This window comes from Myzus persicae, unplaced genomic scaffold (assembly GCF_001856785.1).
Source record: "Myzus persicae strain clone G006 unplaced genomic scaffold, MPER_G0061.0, whole genome shotgun sequence".
NCBI classification, from domain to species: domain Eukaryota; kingdom Metazoa; phylum Arthropoda; class Insecta; order Hemiptera; family Aphididae; genus Myzus; species Myzus persicae.
The window spans coordinates 63,739-80,306 of record NW_019103977.1 but is presented as its reverse complement, the minus strand read 5'-3'; the positions used below and the strand labels follow the sequence as shown (position 1 = coordinate 80,306).

Genomic DNA, 16,568 nt, shown 5'->3' with positions numbered 1-16,568 from the left:
TAAAATTACATCTAGGCATAATAAAAGTGTAAATATTTCATCAAATATGATTACTGAAACGGAACAAAATAAATGGATTGTTATTTCTGAAACTGAATCAGAGGTAAAATATTTAATAGAAAAATGTAATGTAATTTGTAATAATTGTATTCTACGTTGTGATTCTTGTAATATCTGTGTCCATAAGAGTGGCGGTGCAAACTTTTTTGACAGTGAAGCAAGAAAATGTTAGTTGCAGCACACACGACCCACCTTTTTATTTTGCACAGAGCCGTGGGGGGCTATGCCGCAGACCCCCTATAATTCTATATCAAATTAGCCTTTCTAAAAATTCATGTTACGGGTACTACAATAAAAAAACTTTTATAAATTATATAAATACTGCATTATTAACAAATCATTAAATGTACTTTCAATTAAAACAATCATCCAAACATTAATTATTTTCTCAATACACTTATTATACATCATTTATAAACCATGTTTATGTCTATACTCTATATGAATATGACTATTTATATATTTATTTATTTGATACGTTGTGTCACTCAATATTTTTCAGAACTGACTATCCACCATAGGTACCTACTCGGTACCCACCCACCACCCCTTTTAGCTGCGAGACATTTGTCTCACAAAAACCCTCTTGCGCCGCCACTGGTCCATACATTTAAATGCTCATGCATAGATAATGTTTTGTATTTTAATATTTGTAAACAAATATATGCCATTGCCAAATGTAATGTTGTCATGAATGATAATAGCAATAATAGTAATGTTATACCCTTACCAGTTGTTGATGAAAATATTATACTTGGAAGCACTGCTGAAATATCTGAAATATCATCAACATCTTTAGAATAAATGAAGAAAAACAAAAACATATTTATAACATTGCAATAAAATTATTGAATTACTTACAAACGAATCAAAACCTATGCAAACTGAAGATATAAATACAATTAACATAAAAAAAAATATTGAAAAACAACCACGTTTCTTTACTAAAAATAAAAAAAATAAACTTGAATTTCTTCAATTGTCGTCGAGTGAAGGTAATATAACAAGAAAATCCTTACTAAATAATACAAGTGTTTTAAATGTTCATTCATAAGACGATCATTCTTATAGCGCTAAAAGAAAATGAATTTCTTAATATATTGTTGAATTGTATCTTTTAAATGACGATCGTAGGTGAACAATGAATATTGTGTTTTTTTTCGAATTGTGTATTATTAAATTTATTAACTATTAATGTATTTAACTATTTTAATTATAATTAATATAGTAAAATATAATATTATACCTAATTTATAATGAAAATTATGTTATCGGTTTATCAATGTTATCATATTTTGATAACTGCAAAAAAGGGGCTAAATGTAGGCAATTATATACGAACACAAAAAATGTTTTCCTGCGAACATCCATTCGTTTTTTATGCAGGGACCAATTGTCTGTTTACCAGTTATGTCGTATCAGTAAACATTAAACAGCCAGCGAACCGTTTGCTTCCGTAACCACCGTGAAAACACGCTTAAATGTAAGATAGAAGGCGTGTTATCATTCTATTATTTTAAATATCTACCTCTACAAAATATCTGCAATGGTCTATTAAATGATCCATGTCTGACTATTCCTACCAGTTTAATGAAAATAAATAAATATGAAATTGCCTTATGGATATTGTGACTTACGCGTTGAACGAGTTAATGGTGATATTATCAATACTTTTATTGAATGTAAGTGACATTTAAAATTGTACTCTAAGTAGTTGTGTAATCAATGGGGAATCTATCAGTATTGGTGGATAGAGAAATAACTTCAAGTTAAATTGTTCGCTAAATTTGTTAAACTGATTCTGCACTTGACAATAAATTAACAGAGCTTTAATTGTAGACTAACATTTTTTTTTTCATGTCATTTCCAATCTTACTTATACTGATTTTTGTTATTTATTTATGAATAAAAAATGTATTTTTTTCTCATGCTTAATGCCGGCATACATTGGCCATGATAGAGTTAAATTGTATCTTGTTGCATCAGTGTGTGTTTGCCTTAATAAAAAAATCCTGGACCTAGAGATACTTACGACTTCATTATTCTATATATAGGTATGCCTAAGGAACTATTTGGGTCCCACAGACTATAGTTCTGTAATTATTAAACAATAAATATGGAAATGCATAGGTACCTATTTATTTATTTTCAATAAACTCATATTATTAAAAATTTAGAATAATTCCTAACATTTTTTTTTAATCAAATAATATTTATTTTTAATACTTATGTATGCAGTATACGTTTAAATTGATAAATGTTATGTGCAGTGTCTTAGAATCCAGAAAAGTTTTTGTGCTGTTCATTTAGCTATCTAAAAACAAGTGTAAAAATAATGTTTTCCTTAACAAAAATTGTTATCGTGCCTCGTTATTTCATGTTAGCCCCCTCCAATTATAGGTTCTTTCAATTATACAATGTTTCATAGTATTTATACATTAATAATGGATTTGGTACTTTATTTATTCAATTTATTATTTTTAAAAAACTTTATAACTTTCATTTGAAGTAAAACAGGAAATATGGACAGTGGTCATGTGTGTTTATTTGGACGGAGGCAAGCAAGTTTTTATTCAAGCATAAATAATTCATTAACTTGTATCTTGCATGGAGCTGAGTAACTGTAACTGTAACTTGTAACCACTTTAAAATATCCAAAGTATCTTAAATCTGGTGTCCATCAATTGCACTGGTAAATTTTTCATGAATTAAATAGGTGTACATCTATTGCCCCAGGAAAATATTCACTATTGATTATTGATGAATGATAATGTTATAAGATATAAGATTTAATATTTTAATTAAATATAAAAAATGTGTTGAAGTTAAAAGTTAGTTTAACTAAATTATCTTACTTATTATAAATGATTGAAAATTAGTGTAAAAAAATGTATCTATAATTTATCTTGAGATGAATACGCTCATGATTCATTAGTATAGATTTTCATTTTTTTGTTATATTGACAAAAAAATTAGAATGTATTGATAGTCTCGTTTTGTATCATGAAATATCCTGAATGTTGGGTTTTGTTTTTATATTTACTATTTTGTATGTTACTTTTGTTTTCAATGCTATTAATTTTAATATAATATATTAGTTGTATTTACTATTTAGATAAGTTCTAGAACTGTAAAAATATTTTAAAAAATTGGGTGTGCTGAGTAAAAGAATTTTCTGGATTTTCCAGAGGTTTATTTGAGTGATAGAGTATAGAGGATGGATTTTAATCTTCAGATAGTATCATTGTCTCATCTGATTTTTGTTGATGGGTATTACATTTTGACCAATTAATAATTTTACCTCATGGAATTTATTTATTTATTAAATCATCATTATTAAATTGATAAAAGCATGAAATGATAAAAAAAAAAAAAAAATGAAAATAACAAATTTAGTGAATAATTTGCAAATTTGCAAAATTATCAACATCAGTGGTCGTTCCTAACTAAATTTATTAATAATTACAGACTCGATTGAAGGATTTTTCACTCACATTATTGAAGCCATACTATATAAAACACCTATTACGCTTATTGTACCATTTATGTATAGATTGTATATCTTTTAAGTAAAAATAAAAAATAATAATTTCCTATTTTAAGCAACTTTTTTTGCACTCAAAAAAGTGCAACATTTTCGGTACTTCAATCATCGCCTTTCACAAATAACGTGTAACCTTTATAATTTTTTTTTTATTTGTGATTTCTGGCTCAATAGAAATGAGTCCTATTTATCTTGTAACTAAATATAGAATATATTATTGTAACTTGTAACTAGTTACAACTAATTGAGTAACTTGCTCATCCCAGATTCTAATCTGAAGTAATGAATACCAAGTTTGGTGTTATCTAATTTAATATTAAAAATGTTCAATTATCTAGTTTAGTGCATTTTGATTTTCTATAATGAGAGCATCTTTAAATGTATGAAATATTTGTTTATAGATGGCTACGCTTTGATTGCTGTAAATACTACAGTTAACTGTTCATTACTTGGTGTTGGAAATTCTAATAGAAAAAAAAGAAAAATTGTAGAATGTAATGGTGAAAACAAAGAAGAAAATGACTGGGTACCAATTCCCAAGTTAATAAATGTAAGTATTTTATATTTAGTATAATATATAGGGCTGAAAACTTTTAGTACTTATAACCTAAAATATGTATGCGCTTATGAACTAAAAAACTACAAATATGCTCTAAGAAAATGAATAATATGAATTTCAGTTTTTAAATTGTACAATTAATATGAAAACAAAAATATAAAAATGATTCAGTAGCAGTTACTAAAAAGTTTACATACTCTACCTGCTCCAGGTGTGCTGTATACTGACACAATCTGACGACCTTTAATCATTATTGTTAACCCCTAAAGTCAATAAGATAGTATAATATATTGAGATTAATATTAGTAACAGTTTTATTTTATTTTTAAACATTAAATTTTCTAAATGTGTATATATTATATATTTATATCTTAGATGCTCCTAATTTGTCAAAGACCAACATTTTACACTTAATATATTTTTATTTGTCTAAACAAACTTCATTACATTGAAAAATTACAAAAATTTGCAAAATAAAATGTTCAGTGTGACTGGCTTATATTATTTTTTATTTTAATTTATTCTTCAAGAAGATAATGGGTCCCATTGAATATGTTTGTATGGGAGCCTATGAGTTCACAATTTGACATATAAATTTATTAAATAGTTAATATAATTTAAATAATAGCAATTTGCAATACACATTTCTCATATAACTAAAACATCAATATAAAAAAAAAAAAACGTTTATTTTTTTTGTTTATATAATATAATATTATAGTGTAATATTATGTAAACAATTGTGTAGTGAAATAATACAAAATTATAAAAATCTAAAATCTGAAATCATCTAATTAATATAATACCTAAAAGTAATGCAATAATTCTATACATGTGTTATGAGTTTGTCTTTACTTCGTTCATGTAATTGCCAGTGTATTTTTTTTTAATCATAAAATAGTTGTTCATTTTTAATATAATGTACATTTTTGGACCAATATATAAGGATGATTGTGTTAATGTAACATTAAATAACTAAACAATATAAATATTTATTTTTTGTTAATACTAAATACTAATAATTTATTCAATATTTATAATTATTATTTTATTTTTATTTTTTATTCATGAAATAAAATATATATTATTTTTAATGGAATTTTCAAATTAAGTATAACTTAAAATGTAGCATGAAATAAATATATTAGAAAAATATATATACTCTTAATTAAAATAAAATATTTATTAAATTATCTTAATTTATTTAAAATGATGAATAAATATTTATTAAATATTGATGTGCTGTGTGGGAAATTTTCAATTTTTGACATCGAATAAAATTGTATTGCAATTTATAAAAAAAAACTTAATATATATATTTTATTAAATTAGTCAAAAATTATATAATTATGTACTTACTTAAAATATATATTTGAATAATTGTATAATTAAAATTAATGACTTGTTGAAGAAGGTGAACAGAATAAAGTTACTCACAACAACGTGTAATGTTATACTGTCACTATAATACGTCTCTAACGAGATCCTTACCTACCAGAGTTATGAGTTGTAATCTACCTATAGCTAATTTTCTATTATGATATTGAGTTGTAACTATCATCAGTTATTATAGATAATAATATTATATTATATGGAATTAGATATTGTATATGATTCTGAAACCTTCTCTTAGACTTAAAAATATTACCTAGATTGGACACCTATACAACATAGTACATACAATGACGACGATTAACGCGATAAAGTGCTGCACGATGAACTTAAATGAGCGACGTAATGATCACAATAAAATAACCTCGAAGAAATAGTCGCTATAAAATACTGCACAATTAACAAGCATGCGATAAAACGTCGGCGATAATATTTCGCGCGATTAACTGTCGCAGAATCCCAATTTTACTCTCAGAAGTCCAAGTTTAACTCTGTCAGTTTAAAAAATAAAGTGAATTGACCTCTTGTTAAAACTAATGATGAGATTATTATAGAAAGCATCTCATGGGCTTTATTTTAATTTTAAAACGAGTTATGGGTATTTTAAAATTGTAAATTGTTTGTACATCTTAAAATACTCATAACTCTCTTTAAAATTAAAATATAATAAAATGTCCATGAGATGCCCTTCATAATAATCTTACCTTTAATTTTAATAAGAGGTCAATTCGCTCTAATTTGTAAACTAACAGAGCTAAACGTGATCTGCTGAACTTAAATTTGATATGTTACGCTCTTGTAAGACAGAGACAACACATGCGGGGATACCGTCCTAGACAAATATTATAAGTCCTCAGCCCTAATAATATTAATTTATAAATCTAATGTACCATTGTATTTAGTATGACAAGTTTTAAATGTATAAGTGCATTGGCCATAGTTTGAAAAGTGTTATAATATTAAAATTTATTTTATTTTTTTTTAGTGTGATGATTTCAAATTGAACATAGTTAATCGATTGACTGTACAAGTATCAAATATTGGACAACTGCAAAGAATTGTAAGCAACAAATATGTTACAGGAAAAATAGAAATTTGAGTAATGCTCTTGATGCCCTAATTTTGTAGTGACACTTGAAAAAGTCTACATTATGCATAATAAGCAATTAATAAAGATTTTCAAAGTATTTGGATAAAGTATTAAAATTAAGAATAGTTGTTTAATTTCAATAACAAAACAAACTAAAAATATTTCTATATGCATTCCTCATATTATTTTTATATGCATCACTATAGTACCAAGTGTGAATCCAGTGGGGGTATAGGTTGGCAGCAGTCTTTATAGTTAAATTGTGATGGTAGAAATCACAAAAATTAATAATCTTTCATAATTTATAAAACAAAAATATAGTCTATTTGTTCACAATTTAAACTCAATGATTAGTTACTGTCTTATAATGGTCCCCACACACTGCAATGGTAGCGGTAAAATGAGTCCGGACACAATTTACCGCCACCACGGAGGCACCGCCAAGACAAAAGAATTTTACCGCTACCGTTGCAGTGTGTGGGGACCTTAATAAGGTATAACTATAATAAGTGGCCTGTTATAATGTTTTTGAATTATTCCTTCATACATTTTGGCATCAACAATTAAAAAAACTGAAATGACGCACCTGAATTTCTACCTTTAGATACATCATTACACCAAATAGTACTAAATTACAGTTTTGATATATTTATTTATGTCAGAATGAAATGAAAAAAACTACTGCATTACTTTTGAACAATCGCGATGATGCAAATAATGAATCAATTTTTGACATGTTGTTAAGGATAAAAAATAAAAATACCTGGTAGTCCAGAAGGGAGTATTGCTGATAGTGTACTAAAATCCCTTGGCTTTCCTCCCCCATGGAATCATCCTGAAATTGCACTTGTATATTACATCTATTAAAATGGAAAAGACATTTAATATAAAATTCAATTAAAGTTGTCCAGAACTTTTACAACTACACTTGTGGAATTTAATGTATTTTATACAGAATTGTATATGTGTAATCGTTAAAATTTTGGCTACTGAATTAAAAAAATGTCTACACTGCTTCTCTTAGACCAATTTGTATTTATGGTAGTTATCTTGGGATTAGATTAGATATGTATTAATTGTTCAGTCCCATATAATATAGTCATAAAATTGTATATCTCAATTAAATTGTTATAATTTGAAGTTTTTTCATTTTCATTTTTGAATTGTTCATTTTCACTCTAAATAAAAAAAGATTTCATATAAATTGCACTGGTTTTTAAAATTAGTTCATCACATATTACTTAATTTAAAAATACACTGTTCTGTATATTTAAATATAAAAGTATTGCATTTCTTGTTAAATATATTTTTCATTTTAAGTTATAACTAGGACTAAACAAAACAAATTACAAAGTGCATTGTTATAAAAATTATAGTATAATCCTGTCCATTGTATATATTCATTCCTTTTTTTAAAATAATAATTTGATTTAATTCACTTTGTCCACAGATTTTTGGGCAGACTATACTTAGTATGGGAATTTCATTAGTATGCCAAGGGATTGTAAAAATATTGAAGTCTTAAAATTATTAGTTTTAGATTGCCCTAATTGATTTTACATTTTTTAACAATATTCAAACTTTCTATTTTATTTCTAACATACAATAATTGACCTGTATACAAAAATTAATATATATTTATTTTTTTATTTTAGTTCAATTCTCAAAATTTTAAATCGTATAATATTCTTGCCGTAGAACCATTAAATGATCAAGTTTTTCAGGTATGGACTGTTATTATTATTTTAATGAAATATTTTAATAAAAATTTTATACAGTTACCTACTATAAAAATATAAATAGGACGTCATATCTGCGTTTGTTGTCTCCTTCTTACTAACACATAATATACCAAAATGTACGTCCATCAGTTCCCATATTGTGTTTTTAGCTTAAATATTAAAGTGAATTGGCCTATAACCAAACTTAAATTTAAAAACATTATCTATGTTTTCTTATTGGTTTTTAATGATATTTTAATTAATATTTTACATACTCGTAACTCACTTAATTATTAAAATATAGTGTACAACCAACGAGAGAACACAGATAATGTTCTTAATGGGTCAATTCACTCTAATATTTAAGCTAACAACACAAAATGGGACTAACAATTTGATTTTATGTAAGACAGAGATAATACAGAGTACAACGTCCTCTTAATTATTTATATTATACAGTGGAACCTCAATTAACCTTGTCTCGATTATCCAATCCCGATTAACCTAGTATATTAGCCATGTTTTTGGAAGAGTAAGCTCTTCCAAAAATATAAAATTAAGTATAGATTATGAATAGTTATAATCGAACATTTTATATTATATAATATACAATATTGACAAATTAATGACGAAAATTTGACAAAGTTTTGACCAAAATAATATGAAGATAAACAATATTATGGATTGTTTAATAAATTATATTTATGAAATCAGAAAATTATTTCAAATCTAATAGGATAAAAACTTCTAACTTCATATATTAAAGCCCTAATAATTTGTTATAAATAATATGAATTTGTAATTTTAATTAAATAAACAATTCAAAAATTAATTACAGTAGAAGCTTATTAGAGGTAGTACCTTCTACTGTATTATAAAAAGTCTCGATTAACCGTGGTTTTCATTTATCTGTGTGACTCCCTCCGCACCATTACTCAGGATAATCAAGGTTCCAATGTATTAAATTGTGCCTCAAAAAAGTCTAATATGAATTGCTGTTTATGAGCATTATATATTTTTGTTGTAAAAACATATGAAGTGTATTAAAATTCTTATTTATACTTTTGCATAGATATTTTAAGTGTATGATTTCTTCATATGTATCTGCATCTATTTATTTTACTACTACACATTTTAATTTTCAGGACATAGTGACTTCTGCATCTGTTGATATAATTGACATATTCATTTGTAATATAAAAACATCTATGACTCCAAAGCAATATTTAATTGCAATAGAAAAAAACATTTATTTTGAAGTAACTTACTCACCTATGTTAGTTAATTATATTGCTCGCCAAGATACTTTAAGTTTGGCTCATCTTTTTCACATGAAAGGAAACTCAAAAGTAAAAAAAAAACTATATTTTAAATTAAAATAACTATTTTTAAATGTATTTTTATTTCAGAATGTAATTGTTTCGAGTGGGGCAGTTAATAAATTAGACATACTTAATCCTCATGATGTAATGAATTTGTATCCTTTTAGTTGAAAAATTAAGTTTTTTGAAATGTTGACATTTAAGTCAGGAAATGTCAATAAATATGATACTGTAGAAAAATTGTAAGTTGTATAAATAGGCAATACCCTCATAAAAAATCTTGGTAAAGTGTATAACACCACATGATACTTATGCACATAATATTTTTTTTTCTAAGGTTTAAAACTATTTATGCCACAAAATTACTATCATTTGTTTTTTTTAAATATTTTTTAAATATTTGATTATATAAATAAGAGTTTGATCATAAGTTATCAACATTGCTTTTTTCTTTGTGCTCTTTTTAACTATTGTTAAGTATTTAAAAAAAGATTCTTTTACTCAACTAATATTCATTTAGTTATGATACCATGAACTTTGTTTCTTTTTATATTCCTTTTCCACAACATTTGAAATCTTATGACTACTATTCAAGATTCATCAGTAATTAAATATTTGATAGTAAAATTAAATATATTACATTTCTCTTCTTGATTTTAAAATAAAAAAACTTGACCTAAGTTCAGAGGTGTTTTACTAGGTCTTTCAAGGAAACAGTCAAAAGAATCGATCACTCAAGCATGTTATTCGATTTTATTACAAAGCTGTATGTTATTATAAATTAGTTTTTAAAAACTAAAAGTATTAATACAATTAATTTAGTATGTAATTATACATTTCAGATGAAAAAAATATAAAGTCTGTGCATTAACATGAAACCAAGAAAAATCACTTCATAATATTGTAAATAATTTATAAAATCAGACTTATTTATACTTTGTTTTTAAAATATGTATCTAATTATAAATATAGATTTTACATATTTAATAGTTTTTTTTTTATGAACAAAAATTGTATTTTTAAAATTATTGTAGACTAATGACGATGAAGAACAAACTTCTAGGACGAAGAAAGATATTTGTGTTTATTTACAATTTTATATTAGAGGGATTGTTAAACAATATGCTTAATAAAGGTACCAATATAATATATTATGTTATAATGTAGATAATTAAATATTAAATAGACCTGAAGTTTGTACAAATAAACATAGATTAAAAACAAACAATTTGTTATGATAACTATTGCTTATTACATTGGTGTTAAGGTTTTGTGGACCCCTGTAAAAAATAAAAATGATGTCTGAGTCCACAGACCTCCGAAATGCAGAATTTATTGGAGTTAATCATTTGTAAACTATGAATAACTGAGGTAAATAATGTGGTTGGTTGTTTGCGGGCATCGCACATTTTAACAATGAAAAGTCTACCTAAATAAACAACGATGATACATTGGGCACTCGATAATATTAGATAGAGTACAGGATCAAAAATATTTAGTTTTGTAAACTATTTAATATTTATTTCATACATTTAAATAATAGTTTTATGATTTCTTTTGACAATTAATTTTGACTAATTAATGATTTTAGTCCAACTATAATAAACACATTTTATTTTACTAATATAATATACATATAATAAATAGTATATAAATGTAGAGTCTTGAAATTATTGTTATTTGTGACAATAGAAATGGGATAACTTTAGACCTTATACTCATAGATGGAAGTCTAGTGATGGGCATTAGTGACTAATTACTACCGATTTAGTCGGTAGGTCGGTAGTACCTAGTGATGTAAATTTTCATGAACATTTTCAAAAACATGAAAATTTTGAAAATTTTATAATTTATAATATTAATTTCTTATCAAATAAATCTTTTGATATTATATAGTTATAGTTATAACTTATAACTTGTAATGATATTATTATTCATATATTCATAGTTATATTTTAAACTATGTACTTTTATTACCATTTATACCCATTAATGTGCATTTTTTTCTTTTATTAAAAATGTATTTTTACTTCAGTGTAAATGTTGAGTGTATAAATAATTGTTTTGCTACAAATTACAATTATTGATTTTTATGTAATTTATTGGTTGAGTCACTTCCACAATTTTAACCAAATTATAATTTTTTCTATTATAAGTGTTTTGTTTGACTCTGATATTAATACATTATACTTATTACAATTTAAATAAAAATGAAACAGACATTTTATAAAGTATTTGAATATATTTGAATTTGAAAATAATAAAATATTGAAACAATTTTAATTCTAACAGTCTTTTGTTAGTTAGTACTTGGTAGTAAGTGGTAACAACTTATTACTATGTAAGTACAAATTAATCGCTTATCTTAGAAAATAAAAAATAATATATATATCAAACTTAAAAAATATATATAGATCACAAAGTAGGTAATTATTTTAAATCAAACAGTCTTTTGTTAGTTGGTATTTGGTTGTAAGTGGTAACATCATGTTACTATGTATGTACAAATTAAACGCTTATATTATAATTAACAAATTAATATATCAAACTTAAAAAATATATATAGATCACACAGTTGCTAATTATTTTACATCTAACATTCTTGTTAGTTTTTAATATGTAAATAAAAAACAGTTCTTTTAAAAAATATATTAAACTAAAAAAAAAAAGGTAGATTTGTAAGTAAGATATTTCTTATTCATAATTTAAAATTGTCTGTAATCTATTTCTGGGACATCACAAACTCCTCTAGAACTTTTTACCTCTGGAGATTTAATCAACTGCATTATATCATCATACTTTTACCAAATTTCATCTTTTGAAGTAGGCCATTTCCATCCAGACCCGCTCATCACCATCACACTTACTAAAGCTGAACTCTGGCTTGTATCATTTCCAACACCTGGAAAAAATTCCCCTTCATATTTAACTATAGCAAAGTCTCCATTTTTATATTTATCTTCAAGATTCTGAACACTACTTTCATCAGAATTATCATCGTTATTTAAAAATCCCAGTTCTTCTTCACTTTCACTAGATACCACTAAATCTTGATTTTTCTTGATTCTTTTATTAGGGCCTGACTCTAATAAGCAATCAGAAATATTATCATCATTATTTAATGGCAGTGAATTTACTAAAACAGACAACACACTTTGTATCATTGTAGGTTTATTTTCAACATTTTTCTTCAATAGTCTCAAATTATGATTAATATAGACTAACTTCCCAGCATGATCATTAGTGAGTCGATTTCTCTTTGCTGTGTGAATATTTCCATATGAACTAAATGTTCTTTCACATGCGGCTGACGTTGCAGGAAGTTGAATTATCCTTGTTGCAATTATGGATAATTTAGAAGATGAACACAAACCATTCCACCAAGTTGTAGCTGATATTTTGCTGACAGTATCCCAGATGAATGATTTGCTCCACAATCCTTCCTTAACTCTATATTGATCAAACCCAGCTAAAATATGTCCTTCGTAAACGTTATCTGAATAACTCTACGACTGACTGGGCGGCCGTGACTATGGAGCCCTCTGTGCAACGACCAGGGTCAAGGGCGCCCGCAGGGGGGGGGGGGCAAAGGGGCCATTGAATATCAGTGAATATTATGTTTAATGCATGGAAAACATTCAGACAGAACAATAATCAACCAGTTGCTTCATTTAGTAAATATTATCATATTTTTGTGTCAAAATTTAATATTAGTTTTGGCCATCCTAGACAGGATGTGTGTTCACTTTGCACTGAAATGAAAAAACAAATAAAAGAAGAAGTTGACCCAAATAAAAAAGAAGAAATTAAGTTTAAGTTACAAACTCACTCAAAAAAATCTAAACTTTTTTTTGAAAAAATGGCTTCTAAGTCTGATAACATAATATCTGTTGCATTTGATATGATGCAGACACAGCCTCTTCCCAAACTTAGTGTTACAGATGTGTTTTACTGTCGTCAAGTATGGCTGTACAATATTACATTTGTCATAAACTCTAAAGGTATTGAAAATCCTAGTACTTGCTATACATATACTTGGTTAGAAACTGAGAGTGGAAGAGGGCCAGATGAAGTATGTTCTGCTTTAATGTCATTCCTAACTAATTTAGAAAATAAAATAAAGGTAGAACTACCTCCTGAAAACTATCCAAAAACATTAAACTTATTTTCTGACTCGTGTTCTGCACAAAACAAAAATAAATACATGATAACAACTCTTTTATATTATGTTAACTATAAAACCACAATATTTAATGAAGTTAACCATATATTTCCTGTCCGTGGTCACAGTTATATGCCACCAGACAGGGTGTTTGGAAGAATTGAACAAAAATTAAGAAAAAAAGAAAACATTGTATCACCAAATCAATATTATGAAGTGTTTAAAGAAGAATCCACAGTCTTTGTTTATGGAAAAGATTTTTCAGTGTATAATTACAAAAATGCAGCTTCAAAATTATTAAAATCAATCTTAGGTTTTAAATCTACCGAACAAAAATGCTTTTCTTACATAAAAGGATTAAAAACTGTTGGAGTATCACCATCATACACTGATACACCAGTTAGAGTTAATGTTTTAAAAATAAATGCTGATCTCAGTGTTTTTGGTGAATATTTGGAACTTTTACCAAAACAAAGTCATGTCAAGGATGCTAAAAGGATTGATGTGTCTGGTCTAATGAAATTTTTTACTATACCCCCTGACGCAAAACAATTTTATGATGACATTTTATTACAAACAACTATTGAAAATAATGCTTTTAATGAAGATTAAGAAGGTACACCATACTACAATGAAGATGAACAATAAAATAAAGTATTGTAGAAAATATAATAAATTGTAATTTTTTGCAATAATGCAATGTTCATAATATGTCTTTTTACCCTTTTAAAAAAAAATATACATTTAATATTCAATAATTATTTAAGTGTATTTATTGTTTAAGTTTGATTTCATACCTAAATGTTAAAACTTCAAGCATAATAATATGTCTTATCCATAGGAATATTTTACTTTTTAAAATACCTAATAATGTTCCTAAAATGAACCATTTTTAGAAATAGGAAGTTTTGGAAAAAAATAAGTATTTTTGTGCAAAACAGACAATTTCCATTTTGTTTTTTCCAAAGCAGACTATTTCCAGGAAATAGTACGTTTTGCACAAAATTGATGTATAAAATCATTAAAAAAAGGTATAAGAAATAACTTTTTATTAAATTAAAATTAAAAAATGAGTTAATTTTTTAATTCTACTTATAGAACCATAGATCAATTAAATATTAAACTTTCAATAATGTTGTAATAGAGAATTGGTCTTTTTGAAAAATCATGTTTTTGGAAATAGGTTGTTTTGGAAAAGAACCCCTCAATTACTGTTATCCAATCAGCAACAGGTTTAAGGAGTCTATGGATCTGTATGATACCTTTCCAAAATGTATCACAAAGTAATTCTTTTTTTGTACCTTCAGATAATACTTTTACAACTCTATCATCAATAGCAAATAATTGCAGAGCACTTTTATTATCTAAAATATTTCCAAGACAAGCCACATGAGAACCCCATCTAGTTTTTGCTGGTACCATATGACTAATTTAGTTACTCGAACATTATTATTACTCGACTTATTTATATTATTCGACTAATTATTATTATTTGACTTATTTTTATTATTCGTCTAATTATTATTATTTGATTTATTTTTATTATTTAACTTATTATCATTATTCAATTTGTTTTTTTTTATTATTCAACTGATTTTTATTGGACTGATTGCAAACTTTAGCATGAATTACTTTAATTCAACAATATAACAAAAAACATAACTAGGAAAAATAAATACAAATGTACAACTGTTTTAAATTTTTGTTTAAAAATATTAACATATTTAAATTTTATGGATGTGTTCTATTTCTTTTTGCTGACATGATTTCACCTGCTTTTGAAAAAATGGGGAGGTAGCAGGGATCACTAAATACTTCAATGCTAAGTTGAATAATTCGTCCAACAGTATTTTGTGTTTGATCCAAAAATCGATTGGCTTTGATTTTCTATTGGAGTGTGGTAGACTGAAATATTGTTTTAAAATGTTATCCGCAGTGCTTACTGATGTAACTTGAGTTTGTTCTGTATTCAGTTTATCATCTAAGAAACTCCATAAATCGACGGCTTCATTATTAGAGATGGTTTGAATTTCATGAGTTTCAGAAATATTAGAATTTTCTTCTGTAATGTTAAAAAACATACATTTTAATAATTAATCAAAATTTTTTATGTAAAAAAAATGTATTAATATTATTAATTCCTTACCATTCAAATTTTCACTGATTAGTAAAGATAGTTCATCTGTAATACTCTTTTTTACGTTTTCAGCATTAATTGTATGCTGAAATGCCAATTTTTTAAAACGAGGGTCAAGTAGAGTAGCTCTTGAAAATGCAGGTTTAGGATTTTGCTCTTCAATGAGTTTAAAACGACTATTTAAATTTTCCAGCAATTTTTTCTTGAGTAGCTGACCTAAGTATGTTCTCATTGGTTTTTATACTAGAGAAATGTGTAAACTTAAAAATATTGGTTTAATTATTTATTAATTAATTAAATTTTTTTGAATTTCTTACTTACCTCTTACTAATGAAATACTAACCTTGCCAATGTCGGATAGTTCTCTCCTGATAACTCAGTAGTCAACACTTCAAATGGTTTTAATATGGGGATAATATCTTCTATTACTCCCCATTCTTACGCATTTAACATTACAGGTCCATCCTTTAAGGAAAGCATAGCATAGGTCAATTTTTCTTTTAATTCGACCAGTCTTTCCAACATCAATATGCTACTGTTCTATCTTGTTGACACGTCTTGTTTAAGTTTTAATTTTGAAG

The 16,568-nt window shown here is 25.9% G+C and overlaps 1 protein-coding gene across 2 annotated transcripts; it reads left to right on the top strand.

The window, feature by feature from the left end:
• The first annotated feature begins 1,549 nt into the window (after nt 1–1,549).
• LOC111037118 (ribonuclease P protein subunit p30-like) lies at nt 1,550–10,913 on the top strand. Of its 2 annotated transcripts, XM_022319495.1 has the most exons (8): nt 1,550–1,742; nt 4,006–4,154; nt 6,541–6,615; nt 8,301–8,369; nt 9,512–9,715; nt 9,776–9,843; nt 10,375–10,454; nt 10,531–10,913. In XM_022319495.1, the coding sequence occupies exons 1-8, from the start codon at nt 1,667–1,669 to the stop codon at nt 10,557–10,559; spliced, it is 750 nt and encodes a 249-aa protein (XP_022175187.1). In that variant the 5' UTR covers nt 1,550–1,666; the 3' UTR covers nt 10,560–10,913. The 2 variants fall into 2 exon arrangements, with proteins under 2 accessions (XP_022175187.1, XP_022175188.1); XM_022319496.1 differs by lacking the exon at nt 10,531–10,913 and having other exon boundaries at nt 10,209–10,454.
• The last annotated feature ends 5,655 nt before the right edge of the window (nt 10,914–16,568 follow it).

Excerpts from the sequence above, each read along its gene's own strand:
- LOC111037118 (XM_022319495.1), top strand. The coding sequence starts at position 1,667 with ATGAAATTGCCTTATGGATATTGTGACTTACGCGTTGAACGAGTTAAT. Across the intron at positions 9,716-9,775 it reads ACATGAAAGGAAACTCAAAA|AATGTAATTGTTTCGAGTGG; the intron begins GTAAAAAAAAAA and ends TTTTTATTTCAG. Across the intron at positions 10,455-10,530 it reads TTCGATTTTATTACAAAGCT|ATGAAAAAAATATAAAGTCT; the intron begins GTATGTTATTAT and ends TATACATTTCAG.